General features: G+C 38.8%; 1 protein-coding gene across 1 annotated transcript in view; it reads left to right on the top strand.

Moving 5' to 3' along the window:
• The window catches only part of XKR4 (XK related 4), a gene marked incomplete at both ends in the record, with an annotated part of 222,808 nt that extends 211,207 nt beyond the window's left edge, over positions 1-11,601 (top strand). The window contains one exon of the mRNA XM_084280333.1: positions 10,655-11,601. Coding sequence (XP_084136459.1) covers positions 10,655-11,601 — 947 coding nt within the window. The remainder of the gene's footprint in view (positions 1-10,654) is intronic.
• Positions 11,602-12,401: the final 800 nt, after the last annotated feature.

Here is a 12,401-nt window from a genome sequence, read left to right as displayed (position 1 = left end):
CAGCCACTATGGTCATTTCAATCGGTTTTGCTTATGAGATGCTGGTGGAAAATACATCAGAATACTTGGTTAATAGTAAGAACATATCTTTTAACAGCTTATTTCAGGCTTAGGAAAATTGTCTTCAGTGCTTTAAAATTTGCTGTAAAACTGCTTTGTCCATGCTCTTGATATTTCTATCGATACTCACTTAGCCACACAGATCATTAAGAGCCTTAGAACTATCAGGAATAATGCTTTAAACACTCATTCCAGGGGCGATGTATGATGGGACTTTCACATCTCCTTCTCTCCCGGCATTTAGTCTTTACATAACTGGATGCACGTATGCTATATTAATTTTAAAATAACTACTTGGAAATACTACTAACCATCAAATCTTTGTAGATTATACCCTAATCTCTATAGTATCACTGCATATTGAGAAGGGAAGGAGACATCCTTACCCCCATATAAAGAAAGAGAGAAATGTGTGTCTCTAAGAATGTCCTGACATTATGCTGTTTCAAAGGTACTGAGAGATTCTAAGTGAGAAACTAGTGTTCTGGAAACCTTTGCTTTTTAAATTTCTGAATGTCTATGAAATGTTAGTTTGAGGTTGTTTCAACTCTACAGAACATCAGCTAGAACAGTGGCTGAAAACCAAAGGTAGATGAAGTCAGACTGACAAAAAAACCCATGCATTTTTAAAGTGAAGGTAAATATCCTTTTAAAGGTTATTTTCTCCCTTGTTTGAAACTTTAGAATTCTTATGCGCTTGTTTTAACAGAAGTATGGGATTCATCCAATGTTCATGAGGCAAAGCTCCATGCCTTATATTATACACTGACTTCTTACTATTCTATCTCACGTTAAATGCATCTATATCCATGAACACATCACTGAAGTATTGAATTTTGTGCATGTTTCACTCTGTTTTGTTTTTTTTTTAATAAGATAGTAAATTTGTTGTGACTTAAATTGGTCAGGCATTGGAACAGGCTGCCCAGAGCGGTGGTGGAGTCACCATCACTGGAGGTATTCAAAAAACACGTAGACATGGCACTCCAGGACATGGTTTAGTTGAAATGGTGGTATTGGGCAGACTGTAGGACTTGATGATCTTAGAGCTCTTTTCCAAATTTAAAGACTCTATGATTCTGTTATAAAACAAATAAATGTTGATATGTGCTTACTTTTTTCCCAGAATTTATACTTTTCTCTACAGACATATAAAAACTCTTAGTTTAGTACCTTTCCAGTCCTCCAGGTATTAGGTGTTCCCAAGTCTAATTAAATCTCAGGAACTTATGTGGCAGCTTTGATAGTCTCAGACACCCATTCTTTGAGGTGGCCAGTGCCTTGTAGGGTCTTAGAAGGTAGCAGAACACATTTCAGAGGAAGGAGGGTCTAACAGAGGTTTGAAGTATATTTCCATGTATCCCTGTGCAAAGAAGTCTTTTTCTTGGATAGTCTTGGAAGGAGCAGGTACAGACTTGCTCCTGAAGCCTGAATATCGCTTTTTAATGACCCCATGCATGGTTTATGCATGCAAAACTATATTGCAGTGAGATCATTGGATATGGTGGGGTGACCTTGGATTGCAGCCAGGTGCCCACCCAGCTTCTCCCTTACTCCCCTTCTTCAACAGTACAGGGGGAGAAAATAGGATGAAAACCTGTTCGGGTTGGGGCAAAGACAGGGAGGTCCCTTACCAATTTCCATCACAGACCTGACTTGTGGAAAATTAACATAATTTCTTGCCAGTTAAAGTAGATATGGATACTGAGAAACAAAGACAAATCAAAACAACACTTTCTCCCCTGCATCCTTTTTTACCAGCCTCAACTTAATTCCTTTATTCCTGATCCTTCTACCTCCTGCCTCCGAGTGACACGAGGTGATGGTGAATGGGGAATGCAATCAGTTGATAACACTTTGTCTCTCATGCTCCTTCCTCCTCACACAGGTTAGGTCCCTCCCACAGGATACAGTTCCTTCAGGATAAACCTGCTCCAGTGTGGTTCTCCACAGGCTGCAGTTTCCTTCAAGAAATATCCATGAGCTGCAAAATGGATATTTGCTCCACCATGGTCCTTCACAGGCTGGAAGGAAATACCTGTTCCAATGTGGTGCTTTTCCCACGGGCACCTGGAGCACCTCCTCCTCCTTCTTCTCTCATCCTGGTGCTTACACTGCTTACATTCTTCTGTCTGTTGGGTGGTTTTGCCATTTCCTTAGACATGTTTTCCTAGAGGTGCCACCATCTCAGTAGTTGACAGACTCAGCTGTGTCCTGCAGTGGTTCAGCTGGAGCTGTCTGGAACCAGCTGGAGCTGTGTCTGGCATGAGGCAGCCTCTAGCCTCTCCTCAGGGAGGCTGCCCTGGGTGTACGCCTGCCTCCTGCCAGCACCTGGCACCCACACACAGCACCTTAGGAAATAGTTTTCTGCAGAACTGGTTAGAAAACTGATACTATTTCTAGCACCACCATTCACTTGATGAATATTTTTCCAAAGAGTTTCCAATAAAAGAGTTCCATTTGGTCCTGTTAGCAGTCATGGTGTGAAAATCCATGTGGCTGGTTCCTCTGAATCACTGGAATATACCAAAAGAAACTTTGTCCAAAAGTTGCATAAGCAAAAGCGTATAAAAATCTCAACAGAAAAATAAAGGTAAAATCACAGAAATGTGGATTGACAGAAAAAACATTTCATCAAAACTTGTGTTTCAAAAGGATTTTTTATGTATCTAGTTGCCTAAATCTCTGGGCAGCAAGAAGAAGTGCTACTACTTCACTGTTGGCTTTATGGAAGGCGTCCATATGTGAAGTGCATGGGACTGAGCAGTGCAGGTAGAGCCTTCTCCCATAGATGGTGCCATATCTTTATCTTAATGTTACGTTACCATGATGTTTTTTCTCCTCAAGAGGTAATGGCAGGGGTTTTGTTCTGCTTGGGGTTGCTGCAGTCTCCAGATAATCCCTTGATTACTATAAGCTTCTTGCAGCAACCTCAAGACATCAAAAGCACTTTCTGACAAAAAGAAATGTACAAATCATGGAAATGAGCCTGGAATCAGTGGGCATGTTTATGCTGCACATACTTCACTGGAATATAAAGATACCAAATTACCTAACAGGCAAGAAGTCTTGCTGTGAAAGTACAGGGGTCTTAGTTTAGCTTCCTAACAGGCAAAATGATCTCATGCTGTCTTGCCAAACATGGCAGTGTACAGACTGCATGTCATACATAAGTACCTGACAGGTGTCACTGCCTGAGGACTGCACCTGCTTAGTGGCTAATAATGACTCCCAGATTGTAACTTACAACATGTCTTTAGAAGAACAAGAAGCTAAAAAATATTAGGAAAATGTACTTGTGAGGGAGGAAATGGCCCAAGATGCTCAGTCAGCTAGTAACTGGCCTTAGCTAGCATATTCTGACAGTGTGACTTCAAGTATCTTAAAAAGTCAATAATTTTAACAGATTGATGAGAATGTAGCAGAAATTTTGGTGGCAGTGCCCCAAAAAACCTTTCATCGTTAGGTGTCTGTGAAGAAAGAGAGGTCTGACTGGGATCTCTTGAAAGACAGGAAAGGTTCAACTTTCGTGGTTCTTGTGGTCCCTACATTCTAAATTGACTTTCTTTATCTGTAGTAGACTTTATCCATAATTGCCAAAAGAACTTCTAAGATACAACAAAATTTGGGTGAAAGACTAGCTTGGATGTGTGGGAGAGGCAAATGGAACCTGTTACTGACATTAGCTTGAAATAAACTTATGACCATCATTCAGCTGTAGACCTGTTTAAAGCGAAGATCAACATAGCATAAGCATCTCAACAGTGTGTGTAACAGTTATACTTGCTAAGGTGGATATGACATTGAGGGCAGCAAGAGGCAAATCATAAGGTAGGTATCTGGTATGGATGCTAATAGTCTGTTAAAGGTATGTAAAATAAGCCAAAATTTTGTCAGTTGACTTTGTTCCTCCACACAGTATCCAAACCTCTGCTGGAAAAAATTAGGACTAGGTAAAATGAATAAGGTGGAATGTTTTATATATATATATATACATATGTTTATATATATACATAATAGTTAATGCTTCTAGGCTTCTAGAGCAAAGGTAAGTTGTTGTGGAGATCAAATTAAAGAAGCAGCTGGAAATTGTTTCACCAGAAGCTGAAAGGTATCACGGGAGAAAATGATACTTTTATATGCTAGCATGTTCTCTAACACACAGGAGATGCAATATCAGGCATAAATCTGACTTACTTTTCAACAAGGAAGAGTTCCTGTCACCCCTTACGCTGTTTTACTCCACCCCAGTACACAGCAGGAGAAAGTGAAGCCGAATGATGAGCTGATGAAACCATCTATATTTCCTTGTACATCCCCAGCTGTGAATGCAACCTGTGGCAAACCTTGGAAATAGGAGCTACGAGAGATGCATCCTAAGACACTATCAGACACTCTCACTCCCATGTTCATGGGTAATGAACAGTTTAGGCAAAACTAGAGAAGTGGAATATTTCAGTACGGTGCCTTTTCTATCTGAGCACAATCATATGGCCCCTAAGAAAGAAGAAAAAAAATCCCTTTCTGACCTCAAGCAGCTTGTTTCAATTACACAGAAAGCTTTTGACTATGATTTAGGACAAAAAGTGTAAGACAAACTTGCTGATGTGGGAAAGCAATGGGATTATCTTGGCAATGAGCTTATGGAGAATGACCCTGGACAACAAAGCCACAAACCTTGGAGTCCAGAAAGATATGTTGAGATCAGCACACAGCATATTTTAGAGCATTGAACCTGGCTGCAGGCATTGAGTTAGGAGTGCTTCCCTCTTCTGAAAAGGTAAATATGCTAGCAAAGACTGCCAGCAAAGATCCTTGTACACAAAATGTTCCTGACTGTGAAACCTGATGGCAGACACTAAGGCTGTAAGGTTGGATTCTAGTGTGGATACTTCCAGTACAGTGCTACAGCTTACCTCAGCAGGCTTCATCTGCAGTCATCAAGGAAGGAAATAACCCTCGTGCGGGTGAGAGTTTATAGTGTTGCCCCTTCAGATTATAGGAAAGCATAAAAAACTAAGCTTCATCTTTAGGTTTCCTTTCACGATGCTGGTCAGGGAATGAGACCCATGGGCATGAAACACATACTGAGAACCTGGACACATAGCCCCCAACAAGGGGCACGGCTGCTTCTGTGGCATGCAGTGTCCTGTGGACTAAACCACAGGTGGAAGCATGGCATTGCCATACTAGTGTATGGGAACAAAAGAATTAGTGCAGAAACCATAGTCTATTAATAATCAAGCTGCCCACAAGGCCTCCACGTGAACATCAAGCTTGTGGCTATACTTGCAGAGAAGCATGGCAAAAGCTGTGTAAATACAGCAAGCCATTTTCTGAAGCTGGAGGGACACAGTCATGACATACTGTTTCCTACAGGATTAAGGCCTTGAGGGGGTCTACGAATGTTAGAGACCCTTGACTTTGGTTCAGAGAAGCACCTGGAAGTTTGGATATGTTTAATGTCACCTCTTCAGCTGAATCGGAAGCTCATAAAAATAGGATTCCTTAACAAAATGTTTCATGGTCCTATATCCCAGGGAATGTTGACAACTCCCAGATATTCTACTGCATTTGACATTCCTCATTTTACATGAGTTTACTCCTTGAAATGATGAGCACAAGTTTAAAAAGGAGGATGAAACAGAGACAGGAGCATTGGCAGGAGCTTGGTTTCTCAAAACAGGTTGAATGTCAAGAAACCCTTTCTTTGATTGTTTCATCCATTTTTAGGGTTTTTTAGGATTTATGGGCTGATGTGAGTAGGGGGAAAAAAAGTAATTAACGGACCTGAATATGCCTCTACTCTGTCAAGTACAAATCAGTAAGTATAAAGTAAGATAAAATCAGTCTGGGAATGAGACCTGTATTTTATTCAGTTAGTTACACCCCAGTTTAAAGATTATATTGTGGGAGTGGGAGAGAAAAACAAACTAGTAAATCATCTGCTGCTTGGACATTGAATTGCTTTCCTCAAAGTTAAATAAATTGGGCATGTTTGAGAGAACCATAATGCAAAGGGAGAGGTGTCAGCAGGATACAATTAAGTTGTGAATTGCCAAGTGGAGATGTGATACAGAAAACCCTTATCTGTGGTGAGCAATTCTGTTTGGATTATTCATGAACATTTCAGTCAGATTTCTCACAAAGGCAGTTGAAGAGAACTTCATCGGTTCTTCTGGGTTTTTTTGAGCTTGCTTCCCTGAAATTATTACATTTGTAAATGCATCCATCTCTGCATATGTTCTCATTTCCCTCAAATAAGTTTGCTTTCACATATGAAAGTCATGTTCAGCTTTTTTTATTTATTTTGACTTTATTGAGCTGTAGCTCATTGCAGTATATTATATATTACATATAAAGTACCAGTGCAGATATGCCATGCTCTGTAAAATGCAAGAAATGAAGGAATGAAACTTTTACAGGGAAGGAAGTTGAAACTATAATTGAGTCAAGGCAATTCTGTCCTATGGCTTTAGACAGGAAGTAAACTTTCTTAAGGACATCCGAATCTTGTCTGTAATAACGTTGTCATTCCTTTATACAGATATCATTAAGTAATGCAAACTGCTAACAGAATAAAAGAGGTAAAATTGTCTTTTATCACTCAAAAGAGATTCTAATTAGTTCCTGACAGAAAGTTGTCCTAATCCAATGCGTTATTGGCTAGTCTCACCATTGAGACTGCTGTCAGTGGGCTAAGCTACAAAGGCTGGAGGTGGGTAGGTTCACTCCCGACTAATTGCTATCCAGAGTTTTTCAGGTGTCCATCTCAGAAACGAAAAAAAAGCATCACTGGCCTGATGCACTGTGTGTTCTTTTTTTCCTGTGCACAGCTTGTATTTCTTTTCTCTTCAGGGCAGAAATTTAGAGACCAAATCATATACTGCAGAAAAAAAAAAAAGTGAAGTTCCAGCTTTAAAAAAGAAAGAAAGAAACAGGAGCATGTTTTCATGGTTCCCAAGGCCATTTTACAGAATTCCTGCTTTCCTGGACTTTTAACAGTCTGTAACAGATGAGTTTCTTGAGTATATTCACTGAGAATGGCTAATTAATCTTAATTTCCAAGACAAGACTCTAATATACAAGACTGCCAAATACCCAGAAAGCCGCTGTGGCATGCAAAGAGTCAGTGCAGAGGCTGAGCAAGCGGGAAAGCTGATGCTCATTCTTCATGAGCTGTGGCTCCAGAGATCGCAGCCCGATCTCTGTTCATTTCCAAATGGCAGATAAGCCTTCCTGACTGCAGAAATTAAATCACCTGCACTGCTACAAATTACTTGTTTTCCCTTAGGTCAGTAGGACATTTTTTTTCCTAGTGCTATGTTAGTGCCCTTAAAGTTTTGGTTTGTTAGTAACAGAAATTTAATTCAGTCCTTCATTTGAAATATGGATAAAGAGGTTTCTATGAACACATACTCAGCAAATGCATTGATATGTTCCAATTAATGTATTAGCCATTCAGTGCTACAATAATTCACTTTGTTTCTAACTATTCCTAGTGAATTATTTATATAGTGGCACCTCTTTATTAGCAAAATGCCATTAGCATCACTTTTACATTATTGCTCTCATTATTAATTACAGCTTTAATAATTCTTTAGTGCTTGGTCTCATCAATAAAGAAAAATGGATGGTGCCCATGAAGCACCATCTTAATTAGCCTCATCTTAATTCTGTATCCCTACACCATTGCCAAAAGCACAAGAGTAGATACATTGTACTTCAACTGGCATTCTTCCCTTTTGTGCATTCCCCTGTCTCCTTTTCTCTCCTGTGTGCCAGTATCCCTGAGTTTGTTCTGTAAAAGCAAAGGATGTTTCCATATTAATGACTATTTAAATAACAGAATTACATTGCTATTGTACTTGCTTCGTTCTGTCCCAGACGATGACTGTGAATTAATTAGCATTAGAACACTGGAAATCCCTATGAATTTTAACATTTTATTTCAAACAGCCTGTGTGCATTATTGAATGGTTTTACATCTCCAAATGCAAAACTGATGGTATATCTACAAATCTCTGAGGGAGTGTGTGAGGTCATTAAAGTTAGATTTGCAAAGAAAATGCAGGGATTTCTCTCTCACATTATTCTTTCCCATGCTGATTATGATATTTTGGGGCTCTTGCTCTGAGTGGCTCATTTTCATTGAAAGATTATCTTATCCTTCATCCCGTTCATCTTTCTTTCCAAACTTTTTATTTCATAAGGGGAATGAGCTGTGTTTTTGCAATACTTCATACAGGAAAGCGAGAACTTATATTTTCAGCTGTTAGTGTTGTCTCCAGAGATAACGGTCACTGAAAGGCAGCCCAGCGTGAAAAGCAAATATACATGTCAGAAATGAAAATAACAATTTATACCATATCTTCTTCCTGTCTTCATCACTGATAATTTATTCCCTCTGTGAAGGAGGACTCCAGAAGTAACGTTGGTGTTTTGGCATCCAAGTATCTGCGTGGGAAGAAAAATGATGAAGTTTTTTTTAAAAATTCTCCCTGGAATCCTAAGTTTGTTCTGTATTTCTGCTGATTGTTTATTATTATTTTTAAAACAAAGTGGTTTTTAAATTTATAGATACATGGCAGCTCACAACATAATTAGCACCCTGCCAGTGACTGAGGGAGAAACACTGGCAAACACAATCCATCCTGAAAGCAATGAATCCCTCTATAATACTTACTGAGCAAAATCTTGGTAAATTAAGCCATGTGGATTGCTTAAATTGTTTGTTTGTTTGTTTGTTTCCCTCAGAATCACATATTATTTTCTTAACTTACATTTTTCTGTTTTACAAATAACCTTTTTTTTTTTTTCCAACACATATTAGGCTTAAATTTACCCCTCTGTAGTAACTAAATTTTCATAAAATCTATAATATGTACATAATATATTCTTGATGGTAAAGTTCTAAAGAGAACTGTTGAATAGGGAAGAAAAAATACTGTCTCTGGATACAGAAGCAAAGGTTACTGAATCATTAAACAGCATTTAACAGCAGACAAAAGAAATGTTTTCTGCATTTCAGTTCAATTTACTTCAATAAAGTTCAAAGTTAAGGAACTGTTTGGAAATTGAATAAGCTGAAGCATCATTATCTTTAAATGGCCTATGAATAAATTTTCAGTCTGGGATGCTGATATTTATGAATTCACTCATTAACTGTATATAAAATTTGTTTTGGTAATAAGCCAGCTTTAAGTATAAAATCTTTTGATACATTTTTCCTCTGTATACAACACATTTATTGAAAATTTATTTAAATGATAAAAACACTTAAAAGGCTGGGGGTTTGCATTTCTGTTGAATCCCCATTTTCATCCAAGCAGCTTGATGCAAGTAGTAAGTAAATCAAAAATAATCATCTAGTAAAGAAGAATTATTATTCATTTCTGGCAGAATACTATGTAAGTGTTAAGCATTTGAGCAATTGTGTTGAAATATATAACTGTTTAAATGGGAATGTAAAGTATTTTTCTGGTAGTAAACAGAAGTAAAAGATTAGTTTGCAAATTAGATTAAATCCCAGTGAAATTTCTTTTTCCTTTTTTTCTTTTTTTTCTTTTTTTTAAGTTTACCTATCTACAACAGTCACACTCACTTCAGGAAAAAAGAATAATACACATTCAAAATAAGCATAGAAAGGTGTTTTACAGTTTTTGTATTTTCAAGTGAGTAGGAATTGTTTTCACAACAATGTTTAAATTCACGAGAACTAGTTTTATATTGAATTCCTTTTGTCAAAAATATTTAACAGGTTTTCTAGAAATACTGTAGTTCATGAACCTATAAATAGGCAATTCTATGATATATGTGAGACAGAATGGCTATATGAATATTAAGGCATAGCTCCCTATTTTAGGAGCATCTATATGCAGAATTTCAATTCAGTATACAATTGTTTCTAAAAAAATACAATACAAACGTTTGTAAAATTAATTTAATTTCCAACTGGAAGAAAGTAAAATTTTATATTTTCTGCTTATTAAAATTCTGTTTAAAAGTGGAGGAAATATCAAAATGAGCAATATTTTTCCTTCAGCAAGAGTAAGGGAGTTAGTTCCAACTCTAATGTAAATAGAGCTACATTAATTAACCTTAAAATTGTAGGTTTATGCTCACATTTTTATTGGTTTGTTTTATGTGCATATGATACTGGTATTTTAATGAGAAAGCCTTGGCTTCTTTAATGACCTATCAAAATTGGAAAATTCATATTCTTTCTTTAAAACAGCAACTGTCATGGATCCTGTTACATCAGACAACTGAGAGAGACACCTATTCCCAACTAGCTCAAAATTGGGAATGAATGAATTTGTTCCAAATGTAAAGTTGCTAGAGAAGCATTTCAGAGTGCTGTTTGCTAGCCACTCTTGTTTGTGTGCATCCAGCGGTGTGCTTGCAAGGGGAATGAAGCCTCGGCAGTAGAGGTCACTTTCTCAGCGCTTGCTGAGCTAAAGGAGAAGGAAGAGACTTTATTATGTGAGTGGAGAAGAGCGCATTTAAAGCAGCAAGGATCTCTCTGGTTTCGGTTTCAGTTAGGTGCCAATACACTAATTATGCCTTAACTGCATCTCCTGTTTCCTCCTAGGTCTTACTGCTGCAGCATCTCTTGTATCCCTGGCTTGGGCTTTGGCTTCCTACCAAAAGGCCCTCCGTGACTCCCGTGATGACAAGAAGCCCATCAGTTATATGGCTGTTATAATCCAGTTCTGCTGGCATTTCTTCACAATTGCAGCAAGGGTTATTACTTTTGCTCTGTTTGCCTCGGTTTTCCAGCTGTACTTTGGGATCTTCATCGTGCTGCACTGGTGCATCATGACCTTCTGGATCGTCCACTGCGAGACAGAGTTTTGCATCACTAAATGGGAGGAGATTGTTTTCGACATGGTTGTTGGGATAATCTATATCTTCAGCTGGTTCAATGTCAAGGAAGGAAGGACACGCTGTAGGCTTTTCATTTACTATTTTGTGATCCTTTTAGAAAACACCGCCTTGAGTGCTCTCTGGTATCTGTACAAGGCCCCACCAATCTCTGATGCATTTGCCATACCAGCACTGTGTGTAGTGTTCAGCAGCTTTTTAACGGGCATTGTTTTTATGCTAATGTACTATGCCTTCTTTCACCCCAACGGACCGAGGTTTGGGCAGTCGCCAAGCTGTGCTTGTGAGGACCCTGCCGCTGCCTTCACCCTACCCCCAGAAGTGGCCACAAACACTCTACGGTCCATCTCCAACAACCGGAGTGTCACGAGCGAGCGGGATCAAAAATTCGCGGAGAGGGATGGGTGTGTGCCTGTGTTTCAGGTGAGACCCACCGCACCGTCCACACCTTCATCCCGGCCACCAAGGATTGAGGAGTCTGTCATAAAAATCGATCTGTTCAGGAACAGGTACCCAGCATGGGAGAGACACGTGTTGGACAGGAGCCTGAGGAAGGCGATCTTAGCGTTTGAATGTTCCCCTGCTCCTCCACGGCTACAGTATAAAGATGATGCCCTTATCCAGGAGCGCTTGGAATATGAAACCACATTGTAAACAGAACAAAAAAACGGCTTGAAGAGCTCCGATGTTACAGCTGAATTTAAGGGTTGACAATAGGGCTGTAGGAATAACTAAACTGCGTACCATGAGTAGAGCAGCAAGCTGTAGTGTTCTTAGTCTGGCTATCATCATGATTATCATTTGATCCACTGTGTGCAGTCTGTCCGCAGGACACTGATACAGCAGCATCACCTGAAAGCCTCAAAAAACCCATCCCTGACCCACACATACAGATCAGTCACTTCAGCTGGGGAAGCTCACCCATGACTCCTTGCTGCTATGAAACTCTGACTGCACAGTACTTACAGTCGAACCGATAGGAAGCTCTGACCAGAGCTTTCAACTTTAGCCAGTAGTGCATTTTTATTTTAGAAATGAATGATTGATATTTGCATAATCAGTGGCAAAACCAACCAACCAAACAAAAACCTGTTCAAAAATAACAAAGCTGTAGCACTCAATGTTGCTGTATGAGAACTGTTTTCTGGGAAAAAAATAGGAGCGAAGTAGTCTTCAACACTCCCATCGATCAACCATTCAGCTTAGAATAGGTTTGCAAAATAGTTCTTAATTAAAAAGATGCATTGTCATGTTTGTAAGGCTGTCAATAGAAAATGAACTAAATTCTGATTAATTAGGTCGTAAACATTAATACTACCAGAACTGTTTTCTGTGGGATTTCAAAGTCTTTTTAAATGCAGTTTAAGTTCTTTATGTTACTTTCAACAGAAATCCTATGCAGCTCACTTCTGGTTTTCAGGAGAAATAAGGAGCTCTAGCACGTAGTGATGTAA

Source organism: Gallinula chloropus (genome assembly GCF_964237585.1).
Source record: "Gallinula chloropus genome assembly, chromosome: 2".
In the NCBI taxonomy this organism is placed as follows: Eukaryota; Metazoa; Chordata; class Aves; order Gruiformes; family Rallidae; genus Gallinula; species Gallinula chloropus.
Note: the sequence above shows the minus strand (reverse complement) of the source record. Positions and strands in the feature narration are given on the sequence as shown.